Source organism: Crotalus tigris, unplaced genomic scaffold, assembly GCF_016545835.1.
Source record: "Crotalus tigris isolate CLP2741 ecotype Arizona unplaced genomic scaffold, ASM1654583v1 scf7180000024401.5802323, whole genome shotgun sequence".
Lineage (NCBI taxonomy): Eukaryota > Metazoa > Chordata > Lepidosauria > Squamata > Viperidae > Crotalus > Crotalus tigris.
In genome coordinates, this window is record NW_024100569.1 from 5,275,262 (window position 1) to 5,299,454 (window position 24,193).

At 36.8% G+C, this 24,193-nt stretch overlaps 1 protein-coding gene across 10 annotated transcripts in view; it reads left to right on the top strand.

The window, feature by feature from the left end:
* The window catches only part of DMD (dystrophin), a 962,852-nt gene that overhangs the window by 650,226 nt on the left and 288,433 nt on the right, over positions 1-24,193 (top strand). For all 10 annotated transcript variants that reach the window (XR_005555060.1, XM_039329649.1, XM_039329655.1 and 7 more), the window contains 3 exons: positions 7,013-7,160; positions 9,783-9,932; positions 20,537-20,701. Coding sequence is in view for 9 of the 10 variants with exons in the window: in XM_039329649.1 (XP_039185583.1) it covers positions 7,013-7,160; positions 9,783-9,932; positions 20,537-20,701 (463 nt within the window). In the remaining variant the exon portion in view is untranslated. The remainder of the gene's footprint in view (positions 1-7,012; positions 7,161-9,782; positions 9,933-20,536; positions 20,702-24,193) is intronic.

A 24,193-nucleotide genomic window follows, 5' to 3' on the forward strand; every position in this document is an offset into this window, starting at 1 on the left:
AGTGAGGTTCCCTTGGGGGGAGAAAATCCCCAAGCCCAATGGTGGAGCGGAGGTCTCCTCTCCCATCATGGACTGCTCCTGGGAACTTAGTCCCTCGAGCCTGCAACCAGTCTCGGACATGACCTGCATTGCAGCTGTGCTCCAATAGTTCCAGTCTCCCATGTAGGTGGCTGAGGTGCCAGAGTCAGGAGCCACCACTATGGCAAACCCCCTCTCAGGATAATTCCTGTTTGGCACACTTGCAGATGCACAGCCCACCCCCTGGGATGACTTCTTGTTCAGAGCATTTGCTGAACTCTGGGATGACCCTTGCTCACTGGGACATAAACAGTGCCCCATGGAAAACCCCAGGCACTGCAAGATGGATTCCCAGGATTTTGACCTGAAGTGTGAGCTTGTTCTTGGTCTCCCTCCCCCCTGAGAGCAGAGCCAGGAGCAGAAACATTGGGGGACAACCGCCAGCGCAGTTGGTTAATATGATGCCAAAGGACACGGCCATCTCCCAAGGTCACTTCATAGGAGAGCAGCCCCGAGATCTTGCAGACGACAGCAGAGACCCAGAGATATCCAGGACCATAGTTCCTTGCCCAGACCAGATCGCCCACCTGAAGTCTCCTAGGTGCCCGCGGCTGTGACACCTGTGAAGCCACCTGGTCTGGGTGCAGTCTGTTCAACTTCGTGATGAGTTCAGCTGGGCTCTTTCCAGTGGCAGTGCATGGTGTAGTGCGGTGTGCAAGAAGAAAATCTGCTAACCTGTGATGCCCGCTACCGTGCATGAGTCTTTTGAGTGCATCTTTGGTGATGCGCACCATCCATTCAGTTTGCCCGTTGGTGGAAGGGTGGAAAGGAGCTGACGTTGCATGCCAGATCAAGTTGGCCTGAAGGAAATCCAGGAACTCAAAAGAAGTAAATTGAGGACCATTGTCAGAAATGAGGACATCAGGGAGGCCATGGGTAGCGAAGATTCCTCTCAACACCTGGATGGTCCTGGCAGTAGTAGTGGAGGAGACAGGTACAACCTCTAGCCACTTGTAATGGCTATCCACCAGGATAAGGAAGAATTGCTCCTGAAAGGGCCCAGCATAATCTAAATGTACCCTTGACCAAGGGGTTTGTGTCTCCTCCCACCTGTGTATAGGGCCCTGAGGCATTTCAGGCCATGATTGTTGGCACACCTGGCACCCATGCACCTGGGCCTTGATAGCTTTATCAAGCACCGGCCACCAAAGATGGCTGCGTGCAAGCGCTTTCATGCGCACAATGCCCGGATGTCCCTCATGCAGAGAGGACACGACTCTACACCTCAGTGAGGCTGGGATAACTACTTTACTACCCCATAAGAGGCACCCCTTAAATGTAGACAGTTCATGCCTTCTTTGCCAGAAGCTTTGAAATGCAGCATCTGGACACATGTCAAGCCAAGACCCATGTCAGCACACGTGTGAGCGTGTGATCTGTGGCAGTTTCTGCAGCCACATCCCTAGCATTGAGGGGAGATTCAGGCAACTCCTGAATGGAAAGAATATTAATAGCAGGAGCAGGATCTGCCTCTATTTGTTTGAGAGGTAATCTGCTGAGGCCGTCTACGTGACCCATCTCTTTTCCCAGTTTGTGTATGAGTGTGTAATCATATGCTGACAGGAAAATTGACCATCTCAGCATACACAGGGAAATAGTGTCTGTTTGTTGGTAGTAAACAAACCCAGTAGAGACTTATGGTCTGTGTAGACCGTGAAGTGGCGGCCGTATAAGAAATCATGGAATTTCTTTATGCCAGCCACTATGGCCAAGGCTTCTCTGTCAATCTGAGTGTAATTCCGCTCTGCAGATGACAGGGTCCTTGAATAGTAGGCTACAGGGACTTGTGTCCTATCAGCTTTCAGGTGGCTAAGTACTGCTCCCACCCCATAAGGAGATGCATCGCATGCGATGCACACAGGCTGTTGCTCATTGAAATGTGCTAATACAGCATTTGAAGAGAGCAAGGCCTTAACCTCATTGAAACTCCTGTCATGGACTTTAGTCCACTGCCATGGAGCCTGCTTGTCTAAGAGCCGGTGTAACGGCTCTGCCACTGCAGCCTTATGTGGGAGAAATGCATGATAAATATTTAAGAGCCCCAAGAAAGCTTGCAGCTCACTCTTGGGTGTGGGCCTTGGGGCCTGCTGAATCACTTGAAGCTTAGATTCAGCAGGGTGGATGCCTTGAGCATCAATCCTGAGGCCCAAGAAGTCAGTGGAAGCGACTTCTATTTTGCATTTGTCTTGCTTTAATTTAAGGCCTACTTGGCAGAAACACAACAAGAAGCCCTTAATCTTTCTGCCAGATTTTGAGATGACTCCCCAACAATGAGGATGTCATCGAAGTAGGGACAGACCCCAGGAATACCACAAAGTGTGCATTCCATGACACATTGAAATATGCCAGGGGCTACAGTACATTAACCCCAAACTGCAGTCTTTTAATCTTAAAGGCCCCCTATGTGTTACAATTGTTTGGGCCTCTGCAGTTGCCTCATCAACAGGTAGCTGTTGATAGGCCTGTGCCAAATCAAGTTTTGCAAAAAGGCGCTCCCCTTTGAGGGAGGCCAGAATGTGGCTCACTACAGGCACTGGATATGCGTGCTGTTGCAACGCTTTATTCAGTGTACACTTATAGTCTGCGCATATGCGGATTTCTCCATTAGCCTTTAAAGGCATAACAATGGGGGTTTCCCATGGACTAGAGTCCACAGGTTCTAAGATGCCCTGCTGGAGCAGCTTGTCCAGCTCTGCATCTATCTTACTTTTGAGGGCAAAAGGCACCCTTCTAGGCTTGATCCTGATGGGTGTGATAGTTGGGTCTAAACATAATGCGATAGGAGGCCCCTTGTAGGAGCCAAGCTCTGAGCTAAACACATCAGCCCACTCCTTGCAGACTTCTTCAAGGCCCTACATTTGCATGCTGTGCAGCCCAGTCACTTGAATTCCAAGGGCCTCGAACCAATCAAGTCCAATAAGACTTGTGCATTCACCCCCAACTACCACCACATCTAGGAAACCCTCAAAAGCCTTATGCTGTACTTTGAGCATAGCCTCCCCTTTCACATTCTTTGAAATTCTGGAAGTCAGTGAGGATTAAATTCGAGGCCTGAGTTTGACTCGAAGGCCACTACTGCTGCAAATCCTTTTGAAGGTGTCAAGTGGAATGATTGATAGAGCAGACCAACTCCATAAATAAGGGAAGACCTTGCAACTTCACGTCAATGTGAAGTTTTTTCTTAAGGGGCTTGTGTGTCCCTATCCTCAGAATACTCCTGCGTGATGCGCAGAAACCCACCCTGTGTTGGCTGGGGACCCTGCTACCTTTCTGAAGCAATTCTTCCCAAGGTTGGACCTTCTGGTGATCCAAACAGATGGAGGCAATGTGGCCTTGCCTTCCACATGCCCTGCAGATGGCGGAGCGGAATCTTCAGTCAGTTCGCTTGTAGCATCCTCCGTAACCGAGACACTGAGGAGATGCTGGGGTCTTGTCTGGATGCCCTTTCGGCCTTCTCTCTGCTGGCTGGTGAAGTCTGTCCACTTCCTCTTCAGGATCTGCTTCTGAATCTTCTCGAGCGTCCTCTTGATGGATGGACACGACTGCGGTAGTGCTTTTGGAGAGTTGCAAGGCCTTCACAGCGCCGCCTGCTGCTCTTCAGTTGCAACTTCATGCAAGACATCTTGGAAGGTGATTTCAGCTTTAGCAAATATTTTTTGTTGCAGCTGTCTACTTCTAAGGTCACAGACAAAGCGGTCTCATAAGCATCCCTCCAGGTTCTTGAACTCACAAGGCCTGGCTGCTTGTCTCAAGGCAGCAATGAATTCTGCAGCAGACTCACCAGGCTTCTGGTCCCTTTGCTCAAAAGTGTGCCTCCACGCGATCACAGATAGCTGTGGATGAAAATGGTCCTTCAACATATTCTTCAAGTCTGGGTACGTTACAGACTCAAGCGGCACAGGAGCTACTAAGTTTTCGGCTATGTCAAAAGTGTCCTGACTGCAGACGCACAGCAAGGTGCAAGCCTTCAAGCCTCTTCTCGAACCTGGTTAACTCGCAGGTAGTTTTCCACCCAGGCCATGTAAGAGTTCCAACACTCTGGGTGAGACACGTCGAATTCAGACAGCCAGCCGATCTTCAACATTGCTAGCTTCTCTTAGCCTTGCTGCTACTTCAGCGGGGAAGAGGCCGTTTGTCAAGCCCATCTCCAGCGTTTGCGTACTGGCAGGTGATTGCACCGACTTCCCAGCTTCCAGCTCTTTTTTAGAGGCTAGATTCTTCGGTTGTCTTCTTCTCTGCAGTGATCCCACCTTCGTTGCCACTTTTACATCTTGGGATTCTCGGCATTGAAGCGACACACACTCACGTTGTAACCAAGTTCTTCTTTATTCATTCCACGTTACCACTCAGTAACCCAACAGGCTCGCAGGCCTTTTATAGTTTCCCAAACAGCCTATCATAAATCTCCTTTGTTTGTGCCTTGTGCCTGTGCGCAAAGCCAGCAACAACCAGTCTGGTGCCGGGCAGCTTTTGGGTTGCCCGGGACCATTTGCAACATTTCTGGGCCTGCTGAGCTGCCTCATCAGGCCCTGGACACAACATTGTAAATAGTACTTTAAGATTATTTCTACTGAGACTGGTATATTAGTATGGATCTTATATTTTACCCATTTGGATGGAACTTCTTATATGTCAGAGTCTACTCTTCTAGTGGAGAGAAGTCTATGACATTTTGATTTATCAGTACTATCCTAAAGAAGCTGAGTCTTGGGAAGATTGCATAGCAGTTAGTCATCTCAACCCCCTCCCCAACAAATGTTTGAGGTAATCTGTGGTATATCTATGCTATTCTGAAACTGGTGCTTCTGATGCCTCTTTATTTTAAATACACAGTTTTCTGGGACTACATAGCTACTATGAGAACCTAGGAAAAACATATCTTCTTTAAATTAATGGAAGTGGTAAAGCCATGCCTTCTCTAAAGCAATCTTAGGGTTTTAAATCTGAAACTCTGTATATCCTTATTTAATATGGCAATCTGATAAAAATGATTCCCATGTTTGGAACCTACTGTACCAATCAACATATACTTTTCATCACTCCCAAAGGAACAAAGGTATAAGAGGACTTGCATTTATATGCTTAAAACATCAATTCCTGCTTAGAAATTCAAATGAACCAAGTTAATGCTATAGACCAGTGCTTCTCAACCTTTTCTTCACCATGGGCCCCCTTTAAGTACCTTTTATGGCAATGGAACATGGCAACAGACCACCAACACTTAACTCATAACCTTTCTTAAGCATTTGTAGAACTCCTGGGGCAACATCACAACCCCCTCAGGGGTCCACGGACCACAGGTTGAGAACCACCACGTAGACAATACCTGAATTAATATATTGGTGAAGAAATAAAAGCAGTACATTTTGTGGCATATATTACAAACAAAGAGATAACATTGATGCTTCCAAAAGCAAGAATATTTTTTTCAAAGATGCATTATAATGATTTTAATCATTGCAAAGCTGTTGAAATTACAAACTTTGTTAAGTATAATGCTTCTGTGAAATTACTATTTGTCTTCCTGAAAAATTAATGATCCCTAATTAAATTGGGGACATATATCAAATAGGAAAATCTAAGGATAGTTAGGGATTTTCTACTCTTCAATATGTTCATTAATGAGTTAGATTAAAAAATGAAGGGAATCTTTGCAAGGGTTGAAGATGTTACAAATTTTACTGGAATAGAAAAGAGAAATAAGATTGATAGATAGCTTTGATATGTTCTAGAAATGAGCTGAAAGAAACAGAATGAAATTTATAGAGACAAATGCCAAGTTCTACAGTTGCTGTATAAAAACAAAGGGCACATGCACATATTTAAAAATAAGAATTCTTGGCTTGCTAATTTCATTTGCAAGAAAATGATGAAAGAGTAACTGAATGCAAACTGAATATCAGCTTGTAGTGTGATGCAAAAATAAGTAAATAAATAAGTAAATAAGTAAATTAATTTTAGATTGCATTGACTTGGTTCTGCTTTGATGAGACAATACATTGAGTATTTTGGGCATCTCTGGGCACAAAACTAGAAGTGAAGCATTCAGGGAATTTTGAATAAATTCAGAGAAGAATAACAATGATCAGGAGACTAGAAATTAAACCCTGTGAAGATAGTTTAGCTTCAAGAAAAGACAACTGAGAGAAAGTGATAATGATAAAGATGACAACATTCTAAGGATTCCTGAAGGAATGTCACTTGGAAGAAAGTCAATACTTCTCTTATTCCAAAATGTATGACACAGGATAATGAAACTATAGAATGGGAAATTCATTTGTAGAAAAAAACTTCCTAGTAGTAAGTGTGGTGGTGAAATCCTTTTTATTGAATCCCAAAGATACTCTTTCAAAGGCAACTGAAGAAGCTTCTTGGATGAGAAGTGAAACGTTTTCAAGGAGAAATCTAGTTGCCTTTGAAAGGGTACCTTTAGGACAACCATGACCTGGATGACTGAGAATCTCCAAAGACTTTTTACTGAATGTGTTCAATCAGAGCCTCCTGTTTGGGATCTTTTAATTCAGAGTGCTTCACTAAATGGGAATTGTAACCAATCACTAAATACTATGCATAAAGCAATTCAATTTCAGATATTCTTGGAATTACTAGCAGCACAACTAGCACTGTCTCCCAAAATATTACACAGAAGTGAATTAACTAATAAATAACACCCATGGAACTCTGCAATCTCTTTTGAATTGGTTTGATTTTATGTGTAGACAGTTTAAAAAGCACTGAATTAATTGATGGATTATTTGAAAACATGCCATTTAAATTTTGAATACTTTATTTGAATTAAAAAATATATGTTGCTGGGCATCTGTTAAAATATTTTGCAGCTATAGTTATGTTAGTCAGTATGGTAAAATTAATAAATATTTTTAATACGAATATACAATCTATTCAGTCTTAATTATATTTTTCTTTTGTCCAGATTTGATGAGGAGCAGCATCTTCTGGCAGAATTACAGCATAACTTCAATAAATTTATTTTATGGTTAAACGAAGCCAGCAATGTTGTCACCATTCCAGTTGAGCCAGGAAATGAATATCAGTTAAAAGACACCCTTCAAAAAGTAAAGGTAATTTAATTAGGAAACAGTTGTTTCCATTTTTTTTCTTTTTCCTTCCCTTTTCCCTGTCCCTTGTGAAATTTAAGCACTATAAAAATCTTGAGAAGCTTTCCCCAGTATGATGAATTACTGATGTGTTAGATTATAACTTACCCTTATAACATTTCTAAGGTTTTCAAATAGGAAAACTTCAGTAATATTTTTTGGAATCATGTGAAATATAGCAATAGCAATAGCACTCAGACTTTACAGGACTCTCTAAGCAGTTTACAGAGTCACCTATTGCCCCCAACAATTTGGGTCCTCATTTTACCAATTTCAAAAGGATGGAAGGCTGAGTCAACCTTGAGCCGGTCAGAATCAAACTCCTGCTATACTGCATTCTAGCCACTATGCCACCAGTGATTATGTGAGTCTTGCTATTTATGATAGAAATGGATTGAATATATGACATTAAGTTGTCATCAAATCTTAGCAACCAAAATATTTTTAGTATTTACTTTTTGAAAAAGAGTTTTGAAATGACAGATGGTTTTTGGTCAGTTCTGAAAGAACTATTGTTTGCAGACAGTTTCAAAGAAAAATATTAGGTTGTGTTTAACGTTACTGTTTTTGATTCAAACTCTAGGGAAAAAAACAAGATAAAGACTCACTTGAATTGAACCTAACTACTGGCGATTTCATGTATATATGCAATCTTTGCTGTTCTGCTGTCATCTCTACTCATTAGGTGCATGGACAGGAGGTCTTACATCCTCTGACTTTTCTAATTACTCAGGTGTTGCCTGTGACTGAAAAGCCTTGTGTGGTTTCTGACTTGTCCATCCTTAGGCTGATATTCCACAGGTTCAGCTAGAGCAGTTTCTTCAGCATCAGATTCAGATTCTGAATGTGAGCTAGGCCATGACAATTATAATCTATATGAAAATTATAATCTGATGTATATATGTATGTATGTATGTATCATGCTTATATACATTTAAATTGATTTTGTGATTGTTCATCACTAAGAGTCACTTTTCTGAGAAGAGCAGCTGTAGAAATTGAATTAATTAAATAAATTTCTGACTTGCAGTGCTTCTATCACTTCTAGAATGTTCATTCACAGTTTGTAGCTTCTGTAAAGTCCAAATCTCTCCCACCAATCCAGGATCTAATCATAATTTGTTATATTGTCTTGTTCCCTAGTGATCTCTCCTTTGAAAAATAAGGCATCAAGATGTTTTTTTTAAATTTGAAGAAATCATAATATTTCACCCTATTAGTATGAAAATACTTTTGAAGTATTCCAAAGCCTCTGCAAATGTTTCATCCCTTTGAAGCAACCATATTGCTTTGATACCTCCATTGCTAAATCTAAGACTGGTTGTTCTACCTGTTGTCCTTAATTTGATCTTTTTTATATCTAATTTTAGTACCATTTTTTCATTGTGCACTTTGACTTTTAGTTTTTGCAGATCCTTTACCCTTCTTGCTGAGAGTAGTGTCATTAGGATAGCACAGGTTATTGAGGTTCCTTCCTTCAGTTTTGAAACTACATACATCTTCCAATTCATCTGCCCTTAATGTACTATATATTCAGTGTATAGATTAAATAAATAAAGGATATGTTCCTTGCCAACCTGGAGTTCTGTCTGTACTATGGCTTCCTAAGTATATATAAGTTTCTCACGAGGACAGTAAGATGTTCTGGGATTCTCATTTATCTGAGCACTTTATACAGCTTGATATGATCAATACAATAAAGATCTTTCTATAGCTGATGAAGCACATACTTACTTCTTTTTAGTATTCTTTGTCCTTAATTATCTAGAGCAGTGTTTCTCAACCTTGATAATTTTAAGGCATGTGGACTTCAACTCCCAGAATTCCACAGCCAGCAATGCTGGCTGTGGAATTCTGGGAGTTGAAGTCCACATGCCTTAAAATTGTCAAGGTTGAGAAACACTGATCTAGAGTGCATCAGCAATAAATGTTCATGTTCCTCAGCCTTCTCTAAAGCTAGTTTGAATATGTGGTATCTCTTTTTACACATAGGGCTGTAATATGCTTTGGATGATCCTAAACATTCTTTTGCTAGCATGTGAAATTAAGTACATGTGTGATAGTTTGTACACTCTGTTAAAATTTTATTTTTTGGCATTGGAATGTAGATTGATTTCTTCCAATCGATTTGCCACCTGTGATTTCCAGATTTGTGAGCATAGCTTGGTTAAGACTACAATTTTTCCCCAGTGTGTCAAGTGAAAAATAAATCCTGTCATTCCAAAGCATTTTTTTAAATAATCTTCAACCATGCACATTTCTACTATTTAACAAGTATCTAAGTTCTGGAGCTCATTAGAAATTGGAGATCTTCTTTTTTTTCTGGCCCAGGCTTTTAAATATTCTGTCAAATTATTTTATTTCATAGAAGCTCTTAAAATATTTATTAAGAAAAAAGAACCCTATATCCAGAAGTCGGATTATTCTTGAACCTGAAGCATATGAACCTTGAATAAAAGTTGTGGATATTTTGTTCTGAATAGAGCTTTTGAGTCTATTTGCTTCAGCTGATAAATGAATAGAAATGAAGATAAGGAACTTGAAAATTCTGCTATTCATTTTAAATGTTGCATTTGTCTTTTCCAGTTAAAAGTGGAAGAATTGCCTCCACACAAGGGAATACTGAACCAATTAAATGAAGCTGGAGGAAAAGCACTCAGTAGAGCATCATTGAGCCCTGAAGTAAAACATAAGCTTGACAGTAGACTCAAAGAGGCTAACCATCGCTGGATCAAGGTTAGACAGTAATAAAGTTGTAGTTTATATGTGTAATTGGGAACATGTGCTTACAACATGCTTCAGTCTCCTCCTATGCCCTCGGCACACATGCTTAAATGTAATGATGTTGAGAAATCTTCTTTACAGACAAGCTCCCATTTCTTGGAAATATTATTAAAGTGAGATAAAAGAAGTCATGATGGAATTGGCCAGTGAATGAGGATCTATTGTCTTTCCCTGGATGCAGGAAATAATTTTCAAAAAGGCCTATCATCATCAATCGCCCTATTGTTTATTGTTGTAATTATAGTTACAACTTTAAAATTAAAGATAGATTAACTTAGTGTCCTGAGGCAAAATACTTTAACAAAAACAATGTATAATAAAGTTTTGCTTTGCTTTTCAAGTCCTTAAGGATGAATACTCACTTTTCTTATAGAGACCAGATACTTAATAACAGTTTTCTCTAGTAGTAAAGAAATAAAAGGACTTTCTCAAGCTAAATATAAAAAAGTTTACCTATGCAATACATTTCTATTTTTTCTTAATCAAGATTTCTAAGATTATTTTATTTTCATTGCTAGAAATTATTAAAAATTTTTACATTAATAAAATATTTTTAAAGATCCCCCAAAATGTATACATTTATTTAATGACTTGTAAATTAGAAATTGAATCTTTTTTTCCATTTTAGAAATGTAAATTGGCATGTCCCATTACAATTAAACTCAAGTATCAAATTACCCATCTAAAAGATATCAATATTTCTTTGCAAGAAATGGCAAAAATATGTATAAGAATTTAATAATATACAGTAATGGCCCAAATTGTGGAAACCTTTTGGGGAAAGTGTACAGTAGAAATGCTACCTTTGGTTAAGTTTCCATCATTTTTTCTTCTAATTTCTTTATAACTGTAGCCTTGTTCACTTAATAATGCTATTTTGCATCGCTTTCTGGGCAACCAGTCAACCCTTTGCACCATTACTTTAATTTTATTACATTTTACAAGCTCACTAAATGAAAGAAAAAAACCCCAACCAACTTATAGCGATCACATAACACACTGATAAATGTCCTCCTCTCAGCTTCAATACATGACATCAGTAACTGAATCCTACTGTGATCTGATTGGCTCATTGCCAAAACAAGCTGACACCTGATTGGCTATCTAAACACTCATGCTCATTGGCTACAATCAGATGAAGGAAAGTTATCTGATATCATCCTAAGCAAGTTGTGCTTCCTTTTTCTGGTTATTTGGTTATAACATTTTATAGAATACAGTACAGATAATTGAACAAACTATGTTGCATGACATTCTTGATTAAATTATCTTTCCATTGATATATAATTTTATGGTACTACTCCAAAAAAAATGGTGTTATTAGCCATTAAACCTCAAAAATACACTTTTCCCAAAAGGTTTCCACAATTTTGGCCACTACTGTAAGTGCCATAGTGAGTGAAACCAGAAGTTTATTTCAGTGTTTTCTAAACTTGTTAACTTCTATTTCTGGAGTTCTTATCAAATTGTGTTTCTCCGGTCAGCATGGCTATTGGTAAGAATTCCAGGAGTGGAAGCCCATTTGTCTTTAAACTGACAAGATTTAGAAACACTGGTCTACCTGGTATAGTATATTTTCTTTACTATGGCCAACCAGATGCCTCTGGTGTGAGATTAAGGAAGACATGATTGCAATTGCAATTTTATTAATTGGTACTAAAGAGGCACATTTCCTCTGAAGCTCATGTTATAGAGCTGTCATATTTAGTAGTCTTTGATAATATTTATTATGAAATTATATAACCAAGCTATAACATTCCTCATTCATCTATCTAAAGTTGAAGGAATATGATTGTTCTTTTTCTAATATTGAAATGTGAATGGGTCAACTAAAATTCAACTTGGAGATTTAAAAAGTATCTGCTTATATAAGAATTGTGCTTTGTGACTGTAGAAAATGTTGATTCTGAAATAAAATTTCAGAAATGCTTTATATATCAAAATAATATGTTTACCTTTGATTTCTATGCATGTTGCTTTGAGGGCTGGGAACAATATTTACAGCGCTATCTTAAGGCGCATACAAAACGCGTTGGCAATAGTTATTCAAAACATTAGTGTTTATATGAAACTGCGCATAAATCCCTGTTTGTAACACTTGAAAAAGTAATAATGAAAATCTGTAGTTTGTTTTCCTTCAAAGTAGACTACTTTGAGCAGTAAGTATACTGGGGGAGGTAAATTAAACACTTTCCTCCCGAAGTATTGCCCAGGTGAAATCCCCTCGATATTATTTCCATAAGGATAGATGCAAGACTTAAGTCAGAATGTGTAGAGTTTCAGCTTTAGAAAATAAAGGGCAATAGAGCTCTTACAAAATAAATTTTGTTGTACAGCAGTTATTAAAGGTTCAAGTCAGTAGCCTTCAAATTGCATTTAATTTGATTAAAGCAACTTAGGCAGGCATAACCATTTTTTAGTGGTGAAGCCCAGAAAAAAGCATACCTATAAAGAGGAGAGCAGTCTGTTCTCTCAATATGACTTTGCACACCTTTCTGATATTACAATCCCAGATACAAGCTGTATATAGTTTCACCATAACTGTTTCATATTCTAGCAAGAACAATAAATACTAGCTAAATTGGGAAAGCAGACTTTAATTAATTGCTCCAGCAGCATTTGTTTCAAGTCTATATAGGTTATATGTGATTGAGAATAAATAGTTTTAGAAGGGGGTTTGTTTAAGGACATGGTATACTAAGAAAGCTTTGTATCTCCTGTCAGACTTCCATCACATAGGGTTATTAGTTGTTAATGTGGTTGTTGTTATTTTTTAACAGCATAATTTTGTTCAGAAAAAAATAACACTCATAATTTTATAATTATAAAATAATGCACTTTTTAATGTCTTGCTTGTTTTGAATTTTCTTTTGTTTGTTTTCTATTTTTTTTACAGTTTTGTATTTTAATCTTTATTGAATAAAAGTTGGTAAATCTGGTGAAAAAAGGAAAATTCTGCTTGAGAAAATATTAATCATTCTGAGGATTGCCTAGTTCAGCTACTATTACTGGTTTTTTCCCCCATCAACCTAGAAAATGTGATGAATAACTTATCTGAAATTTGGTTGTATGTCATGGACATGCACCATATGCCAGGATATCTCAGGAGAAAAAGTGACTTCTGTTTAGGAAATGTTCTAATCAACTTGAAAACAAAAATCTTCTCGCTTGCAGAGTAGTAATTTTATGTACCATACTGTATTTGTCATTATATCTTAAATAGTTAGTAGAATCCTATTTTATCATGTTATATAACTGATCTTTCAGAATGTTTAAGTTGGAGTTCATTGAAGTGCTACATTCATGACTGTGGGACAAACTTTCAAGGACCTAAAATACTGAGTCTTATTGGATTGTTAAGAAAAAAGAATATTATATCTACATTAGATATTTAATGAATTGTTAGCAACAATGTACGCTGAAGGGAACATTCTTTCATCTTGATGGAGAAATAATAAAATTTCATGTTCTGTAAAAAAAGGTAGAAATATTTGATAGAACAAAAAAATGCAAAATAAAATAAAAATGCAAAATTGTATCAGATTTCTATGTTTAGCATCTACATTCATTATTGCTAAGCAATGGATATGTTTTAAAAATATATCAATATAGTATGATAGGGTCTGTCTATATCATTGCTGAAGAAAGTTTTGCCAAAATCCATTACTTGACAATAAAAATAAAAAAGTTAAAATGTATCATTTTAATTTTAATTTTATTTATGTTTTTAAATGGCTAAGACATTTAAATGAAAGGCATTATGCGAATAAAATTGAATTATGCTTCCACTTTAAAAAATATGAGAGGCATATACATTCACATTGTCTGACATTAATGATCTGTAACATGATTTGTATTAAGTCTATAACATGATTTATAATAAGGCCTATATTGGAAAATATGGGTTTATGGCAGAAAGCTCAATGACAGTCCCTTGAATTATCAGGGAAATTGATGTTGATTGAAGAGATAAAGTCTGATATCAGCTGTTATTCTTCATGGAAATTCTTGCTGCAGGCAAGCATGGACATTTATAAAGCTAAAAAGCAGCATTTTCTATACTGTTGTCAATAGTAATGATAGATAAATCCATATTTACATGACTGAATCGTAAGAGTTACTTCTAGGTAGAAATGTGCATGTACAGTATGTACACAAACATGTACTGTATGTATGCCTACATACACAAGTATGTATGTTTAGGTTAGATATTCTAAACTGGTTTTTTTTCAGTGGAACAAAATGTAAAATATTTTAAGTCTTCCAATCATAGAAAACAATGGGAATTCAGTAACTTTCTGCTTTTCAGCCTAAGAACCACAAGATTGCTTCAAATATCTGTAATAAGAGTAACAAGGGAATTGTTTATTATTTAAAATTTCATTATAAATCTTCATTTAACATGGAATGTTTCTATGTTAGGGAAGTTTTAATGAAATTTATCAGCCTCCCCATCGCATAGAAGCAAACCCAGCAATAGCTAATTAGTAAATTATGTGCCTGTGGGTGTGGTAATGAAATAAAAAGATGCTACTTTAGGCTGATCTAAATAATATCATCATTAAAACAGCAAGAAAATAAACATATCACTATGCAGCAGCACCAATACATATTTTCATTTCTTTTCTGCCTTTTACTTTTATTTACCTGGCATATCTCTCATGAACTCTAAAGCCATGACTCATCTACCAGACAGAAAGGCAAATATATGATTCCAACCAACACTCTTCTCTTTGTTCCAAAGAAACAGCAAAAATATCTAGATTTTTTTTAAAGATCTAGCCCAGTGTTTAATAAAATCTATGCCCAACCCCTCTCCCCATCCATATCCAATATCTATATACTACTTAAAACCTTGTGATCATGTCCTTCAACTGGGCATCCCAAGGAAACAATTTTTGAACCAAAGTACTTTAAATGGGCTAATGTGTCCAATGGAACTTATGACTTCTGGGGGAATGAAATTTGGGGAGGTTGTGCTTCTTCAGTGCTACTGACTGCTGCTTCGCTTCTGGGCAGCAACATGGTCTTCATTTGCAACATTCTAGAACAGTTTCCCAGCCAGTCTTGCAACCCTCACTCCCTTCCCCACTAGGAAAGAAGGAAGAAAGGAAAGATTCCAATGTTCCCTGCCAGATTCCAACAATGAAATTCAATAGGAATGTCAGCAAGAAACCAGAAGTTGCTCCTGCTCCCATTGCTTTCTTGCCTACTCTTGGTCATTCTGTTTCTCTGTTAGATAAGGAAACCTAAATCTCTCTTCTTAATCCCTATTTGTTATTTTATTCAAAAGGAAGTTAAAATACAAAACTCCAAAAAATTTAAAAAACAAAACAAAAAAATCCACAAAATAATCAAGACTTTTAAAAAGTGCATAGAAAAGAGAAAAAACAACAACATATATAAACATTACCCCCCTGATTAATACATTACTACAATATTGTGAAACAGCCCCCCACCCAAAAAATTAAATTAATAAATCTATTTGCAAATTATTGACTTGTTGTTCTATATACCATATTAATGACAAAATAGTTAACAGGAAGAATAATAATTTGCTATGGCATCTTAATTATCCCAAATAATCTCAAAAGTTAAGAGCAATTCATCCTGGATCAAATACCCATGTTCCTTTTTTTAATGGCATCTCTTATCAATTGTCTAATTAAATATAATAAATTCAGTCTCCACAGTGGGTCTATCTTCCCAACAAAGTCCAAATAGAAGTGTAATAAATTCTTTCTCCAATCTCCTCTCAATTTGTCACTTCTCCCTTCAGTCAGGCTTCTGGTACAGTAAAAGAATACAGACTTGAACTTCAAAAGCAGAACTATTTAACTCATTTTTTGCATCTGTCTTTACACAAAGGGAAAAAACAGACCAACCTATCCAAAATAGTGCCACAAAAAACAAAACAGAAACACAAGTTAAGATAGGCAAGAAAATCGTTAGTGAGCACCTGTCCAGCCTAGATGAGTTCAAATCGCCAGGACCAGACGGATTACACCCCAGAGTTCTCAAGGCACTGGCAGATGTGATATCGGAGCCACTGAACTATATTTTTCAAAGATCCTGGAACACAGGGGAACTACCAGAGGACTGGAAAAGAGCTGATGTAGTTCCCATCCTCAAAAAAGGAAAAAAAATGGATCCAGGAAATTACAGACCTATCAGCCTGACCTCAATACCTGGGAAGATCCTGGAAAAGATAATCAAACAACGAATCAACGAACCCCTAGAGGCAAACAAAGTCATTACTAAAAGCCAACATGGGTTTGTCAAAAATAAATCATGCCAGACAAATCTTATTACATTCTTTGACCAAGTGACAAAATTAGTGGATCAGAGGAATGCTGTGGACATAATTTACTTGGACTTCAGTAAGGCATTTGATAAAGTAGATCACAATCTACTACTTGACAAGATAGAAAAATGTGGGGTAGACAGAACCACCACCAGATGGATCCGTAGCTGGCTGACCCGCCGTACTCAGCGAGTGGTCCTCAATGGAACTGCATCTATATGGAGGGAAGTGTGTAGTGGGGTGCCCCAGGGCTCTGTTCTGGGCCCAGTACTCTTCAACATCTTCATCAACGATTTGGATGAAGGGATAGATGGGGAACTCATCAAATTTGCAGACGACACCAAGCTGGCAGGAATAGCCAACACTCCAGAAGACATGCTTCAGATACAGAAGGATCTGGACAGACTTGAACACTGGGCACTAACTAACAAAATGAAATTCAATGGTGAAAAAAGCAAGGTTCTACATTTAGGCAAGAAAAACCAAATGCACAAGTACAGCATAGGTGGCACTATGCTCAATAGTAGTACCTGTGAGAGGGACCTCGGAGTCCTAGTAGACAATCACTTAAATATGAGCCAGCAGTGTGCTGCAGCTGCCAAAAATGCCAACACAGTGCTAGGCTGCATTAACAGAGGGATAGAATCAAGATCACGTGAAGTATTAATACCACTCTTCAATGCCTTGGTAAGGCCACACTTGGAATACTGCATCCAGTTTTGGTCACCACGATTAAAAAAGATGTTGAGACTCTAGAAAGAGTACAGAGAAGAGCAACAAAGATGATTAGGGGACTGGAGGCTAAAACATATAAGGAACGGTTGCGAGAATTGGGTATGTCTAGTTTAACGAAGAGAATGACAAGGGGGGACATGATAGCAGTATTCCAATATCTCAGGGGCTGCCATAAAGAAGAGGGAATTAAGCTATTTTCCAAAGCACCTGAAGGCAGGACAAGAAGCAACGGGTGGAAACTAATCAAGGAGAGAAGCAACCTAGAACTAAGGAGAAACTTCCTGACAGTGAGAACAATTAATCAGTGGAACATCTTGCCTCCAGAAGCAGTAAATGCTCCAACACTGGAAGTTTTTAAGAAGAGACTGGACAGCCATTTGTCCGAAATGGTGTAGGGTTTCCTGCCCGAGCAGGGGGTTGGACTAGATGACCTCCAAGGTCCCTTCCAACTTTACTACTATTACTATTGGTTGAGTTAGCTCTGTGAACTCTCCAATTTTCATATTAGAGTCCTTTCGTGAATCTAACTTGTCCAAAGCTACATGTTTGTTTCTGCATGTTTTCCACAGCCATTATCTCATCAAACCTTTCTTTAAAAAAACTTTCAACTAAAAATTGCATGTTACCAGAAAGCCTTTTCTCAGATTTCAGCTACCATTGTGGTTGTCTGTATATTGTCTGTAATGTGATACATTGTTGCACTGTGTAACATGTTCAAAGAACACTGAAACAGGAGGAAACAGGAAAGATATTTTCTGGATATTTTGATCCAAGATTAAAAGAAAAATTCAAAAGTAATAAACTCCAGATATTTTACAAATACAAAAAATGCAAAAATCCTGAGGTGATGGTCCAATATTAATGTAAATCAAATGAAAGCATTTCACCATCCAAAAGCACAAGAAAAGCAAAAGTTATTTGATAACATAACATAACAATAACATAAATCAAAGGGAGGGAAAAAGAACAGCTAGAGTCCAGCAAGGGGTTGAAATAAATCAGCATTCAACAGCCAGTCAACCTTTGAAGACAAAAAGCAATGTGAAAAAATAAATTCAAAAAGTGAAAGTGAAAACCCAGGCTTGCTTAGAAAACAAAATGCTGAAAGGTAGATGGATTTGCCCGGTAACTTTATGACCACTCACACAGGGAACTGGAATTCTTCAAAACTCCCCTTCCCAGATGAGTCCAGAGCCATCCAAAAGTTGTCTTGGCCATTCCTAAGTGCTCCCATTCAAATCCAGGGAGTAACACTGCCGGTGAACCAGCTTTGACAACAAAACAGTGGAGAGAGAGAAAGAAGGCTCTTACTATAGAGCAGCCTCCTTGGGGAGGACAGGAAATATCTTTAAAATAATGACTCATTTTACTGGGTGAACAATCAGAGGGGTAGTCTCCACTTTCTTTTTCTCATACCTAATGTCTGGACTGAATTACCTCATACTCCTCTGGAATGCCCCTCAATTCAGAGCCCATTTGGTACAGAATGGTACAGTTAAGGTACAGAAACCAGGATACAAAGAATTTTGGTCTTGCCTTAGATATGAAACTAGCTGGGTGAACTTGGCCCAGTCACTTTCTATCAGCTCTAGGAAGCAGGATAGAGCAAGCCGTTTCTGAAATCTTGCCAAGAAAACTGTAGAGATGAGTCCAAGCAGTTGTCAGGAGTCAACACAGACTTGAAGGCACTCTCCACCCTCAAAAGGAAAATGTTCGTAAAGGCATTTTTTTTTTTACTTAAGAACCCTTCATGAAGACTTACAAACAAGAGCCAGTTTTGGAAAAGAAGATGGAAATGAGATCAGTTAGATCAGTTAGAATCTTTGCATTCATAGTTACAATAACACATTTGATTGTGTAGGTCAAGCTAAATATATTAAGCCTAATGGGTATCTCAGAATACCTGATTACTCTTCTGCTTTGCATGATGGTTGCAGGCTGAAACATTAGTAATATGAGATATGCAAATAATGTAATTATATTTGCTCTAAGTAATGAAAAATTAAAAGACCAGCAATTATTAGTAGAATTGTATGGTAGTGAGAATTGTATGGTAATATTGGAAGGAATAAGAGAGATTAGACTTGTCTTTAAAAATACTCTATTAGTACTCAAAATGTTAACGATTTGTTCATCCAGAAGTTAAACACAATGTGATGACACCTTAACTAATGTACCAAAGCAGACACTTCTGCATATAATAAGAAATATTTATAATAAAATTATAGTCATTAATTAACCTATTGTCTGCTTATGTACTTATGTATGTTTTTGTACTTGTTGTTTAATTTGCTGTTAAATAGTATTCATTCTGCCTATATGTAACAATAATTACTATTATTGTTACATATAGGCAGAATGAATACCTTTACCTTTGCCATTACTAAAAGGAATTACAGCAAGGAAGTTTTCTTTCACATTTTCCATTTAGACTCATTACCAGAACACATTCACTGGCAAACTTTCAATATGAATCCATTTCCATTATGTTGTATAATGTGGTGTGATTTTCCATTTTTTGTTGTTGTTTTCATCATCTGAAAAGACTGCAAACGGCAACTAAAATAATAAACTGTCAGGCTTTTTTCTCTTGTTGATAGGAGAGATATATGACCACTAATAATAAATAAATAACGATGACTTATCCAAGCACAGCTGCACTTGTCATATCTAGTATCCTGCATTTTAGAAAGATAGCATTTTCAAAATTCTTTTGAAATTATTTATGTAAATTTGGCATTGGCTTTGTATCTTCTTCATTCAATGAGTATTATGAACTGAAAAGTTAATAAATTTATATAGTAAAGAAGTGATTAAATGTAATTAAATGAGAAATTTTAAAAAATGAATCTGTAAAAATTATGTGAAATATTTATCTTGTAAAACCTAAAAAATAAAAGACAAAAGATAAAAAAAACAATGTTATTCCAGTTTCCCATTTTTCTGTTTTAGGGTAGATGATAGAAAAGGTGGTTGTTTGACAGCTTCAGAGGGTTCTAGATGAAAAAGATTATCTGAACCCCTTTCAATTAGTAGTCAAGCTCAGTTATGGGACAAAAACAGCATTTCTCAGCAGCCTTCAATATAATTGGCTATGGTTTCCTTTTGGACCAGCTGTGAGTTTCAACGTCAAGAACTGGCCATAAGTGCCCATATTCAATACTATCATAATTTCAAATGGTCACTGAATGAATGGTCATTAAACAAGGATTACCTGTAAACCTCTTCTCCCAGTCGCTTATGCTATCTCAGTTATTACATCACCTGAAATAGATGGATTAGAATCTATGTGTTTATATAAATAATAATAATAAAGTGCATACTCCTAATTAAAATCTATAATATAATATTAGAATAGAATAGAATAGAATAGAATAGAATATGTAGTGTAGTATAATATAATTACAAAAATATAATGTAATACTGAATATATATAGTAAAAAAAATTTTCAATGTTGTTATACTATATGGCTGAGTTACAATTTTATCTTACAAATGAATTTCTGATATTTTAAAGGTATCCAAAGATCTGCCTGAGAAAGAGAAAGAAATTGAATGTATGTTAAATAACTTGAATCAGTTTGAACAACAGTTAAGTCAGCTAAGATTGTGGCTTACTCCCATCAAGGACCAATTGGTACTATATAATCAAGCGGATCAATCTGGAACTTTTGACATTAAGGTAATGTTTAATTTGGATGCTTTTCTAAATGTCTATAGATTATGAAATCCATTTAAAAATCAATTATTTTCTTTATAGAAAAATAGTCTATAGTTGTTCAATTATTTAAATGTTTTGTAATTATCCACTTGTATTATTTTGTTATTTTATTTTGAAATATACATTTTAACCATGTTCCACTTCTATTAAGTATAACTAAATACTTTGGGCAGGTGAGTATTTGGAAGAAAAAACTGCCTTTGCGACATACATAAACTTATTGTGGTATGTTGATAGATTAATAGAGTACCATTTTGATGCTGTTGAGTCTCTGGAACCAGGACCTTTCAGAATGTTTTTACATGGAAAATAACTTGAATACTATATATATTTATTTGAAGATTAGCCAAAACTTTTAGAAGCTAAAACTGGATTTACCTTATTTCACCTTATCCAGTTAGGCTAACCCACAAGTACATATGGTAATACTTTTTAAAAGTATTAAAAATATCCATAAATTCAGTATGAGCTTCGGATTTTTAAGCTGAATATCATGAAAAATGGATAATCTGTGAATTAGCCACAGATAAACCAATTTGAAACTTAAAACATATGAAAATGTAGAGGGTGAATTAATCTTCAGGTGGCTCATTTCACATGATATTTTGATTAAAAAATTGACAATTGGCTTATTCATGGATGGGTTTATAAATGAGTATGTATGGTATATACACAAAGGTTTTCTTGGCATATACAAACATACTGAAAGCACAGAATGGTCATATTATTCGGAAGGTCAAACTTGCAGTAGAGTCTTATAAGGCAGTGTTGGCGAACCTATGGCACGGGTGCCAGAAGTGGCACTCAGAGCCTTCTCTGTGGGCCCACACACCGTCACCCCGTCTTAGACCTTCAGCTGGGGTTTATAAAACCTTTTCGCTTTAGGCTTCTGCCGCCGTGTGCAAAAAAAAAAAATCAATCAATTTCAACTTCTCATGGGAAAAAAAAAATATTGCAAAGTTGGAATTGATTGATTGAACTTTTTAATCCCAACAGTCTGCCGTTACCACCGCAGCCATGCCCACCCAATGGGCCACACTCACCTGGCACCCAGCGATGCATAAGTGGGTTTTGGGTCGCAGTTTGGGCACTCGGTCTCTAAAAGGTTCGCCATCACCGTTATAAGGACTTTCAGGCACTTAGTAAACAAGCTTACTGAGCTGATTGCCTTGTTTGCATTTGTCATTTGAAAGGGAATCCTTAGGTCAGTGGACTCCAAAACTATTGTAATTCCTTTATTTTCCTCCAAGGGAGATACTGTGCTAAAATATACTCTTAACAACCCTGTTGCATCTTCCTGGGTGTTTTTTTTGTTTTGTTTTGTCCTTTTTTTTTAATATTGTTGAACCACTTAACGGAGTTTGTCAATGATTATGATATGGTCCCTCTCAGTAATTTTTTCTCCTCTTTTTATATCATTGCCCAGTAATCAGCTTGGGAATGCTTCAACCTCTTTCTGAGGATCTTATTTCTATAACAAACAGGTTGTGTGATAGTGGATTCTCTGGAACTGGAAATTTAACATTTCCAAATTGTAAATGACCCAGTTTACCTTCTGATACAAAATGCCACTTTTTTGGGCCAATCCTCCTGTTTTCATTATATTGCTTCTAGGCCAAACTATTATGCTTTAATCTCTCTTTGTGAACTGAAAGAAGAGAAATGTCATTTTTTATTCCAGTAGCTATCTCTTAATTATCTTATAGCTGAGATGTCCTAATAATGACCCTATTGTCCATAATTTTAGATATCTACAGGTAAGGAAGGCAAAAAATCAAATAAGTCTTGGCTGCAAACTAGGCCCTCCTCCATCAAGCATTTATAGCAGAACAATGCTGTCATTTTGTGTATGAAGAGGTGTCCTTATTCTTACTTTAGTTTAGTGCTTGATTGATAACTATTTTAGCCACTTTTTGTGATATTCACTTGTAAATATAAAATTAAATTTACATTGGTGAGTTACAGAAATAAGTATGGGGAAGCTTCTGTCTTATTAATGTGCTTATCTCTATGTACACAATATTTATCAGAATACACTTAATTATAATAAGATTGGTTTATAGAAAAGGTGTTCTGAATGAAAATAAATTAAAACAAATCTTCAAATGAACACAAATAATGACAAACTAATTGATTAAATTACTGCCTGTAATTTGAGTAACCAACAGGAGAGAAGTTCTTTTTCCTTTCTCAAACATAACAATGACAAATACAAAAAAGGTTTTTTTTCTTCATAGGGAAATACACTTGTAAAGATCATGACAGGTACAATTGAACACAATACAGAATTAATTTTGTTTAATTTTGTTTAGTATCTGAAAAAACAATTATCTTTTTGTTTAGTTCAGCATAAGTCTAAATTTTGAATAAATAGAAGAGATGCCGGATAGTATGTATTCCAGCTAAGACAGAGTAACAGATGATAAAATTCTACTTGCCCCAACTATTTAAGTCCAAATGCATGGGGGAGGAAGAGAAGATGCCTGTGTGCAGCTGGGCGTAGCCAGCTGAGGCCTTCTAGGTATGGTGGTGCTGGCAGAAGACTGGGCCTCTTGTGAGTAGGGGGGAAGGGAGGGCATGAGGCCTCCCAAGTCCTCCACATCCTTTGAGGTACCTTTGGTCACTTAATGACTATAATGAGAAGAGCTGGGATTGTGGTCATTGAATAAGGCAGTCTTTGAAAATTGGACGTAATTGAATGGAATAAGAAAATATATTTTCCATAGTTTAAGAATAAAGTTTTCAGTCTCTGTGAAAATGAAAGAAAATGAAAACTGTTTTGTTTAAGAATGAATATCTTGGGTTTGTGGCTCCTTTAGGAATTACCTACATTTTCTGATCCTATAAAAACCAGAAGGCTTTCACACATCCATCACACATCCAGCTTCAACCATGAGGGTGTTCTGGAAGTCTTTAAAAATCTGTTATGGTAGTATGTGTATGTTAAGCCTGTGGATGATTATTTGATATATAGTTTGGATATTTAGGGTTTTTTTAACTCTTTTTCACTGTAACAGAAACAGTGAACAGCCTATAAATATATTTTTTAAAAAAATAGAACATATTTCTGTTTCCAATCACTTAGGATGTCTGGCCGTACCACCTTCTAACAACTAGCTTTGAAACCTTATTAAAATGACTGTTCTTTATTTGCATGTTTAATAGATGAGAGTTGGTGGTTTGATATATGGCAGTTGTTAGATTATTTAACTAACTGTACTCTGGAGAACTATTAAGCTGTCATTTAAAAAAAAAGAATACAAGGAAAAATAAATTAAGAACAGGATCGGAAACTTCCCCAGAAAATTTACACTGTCATTTCAACATGGAAATTACATCAAATACATGACACAGTATAGAACTAAAACTTGAAATGACAGAACAATATAAATGTGAAAGATCATTTTACTGTTAATAAAATAATTTAATAATTTCTCATTTTTTCTGAAAAAA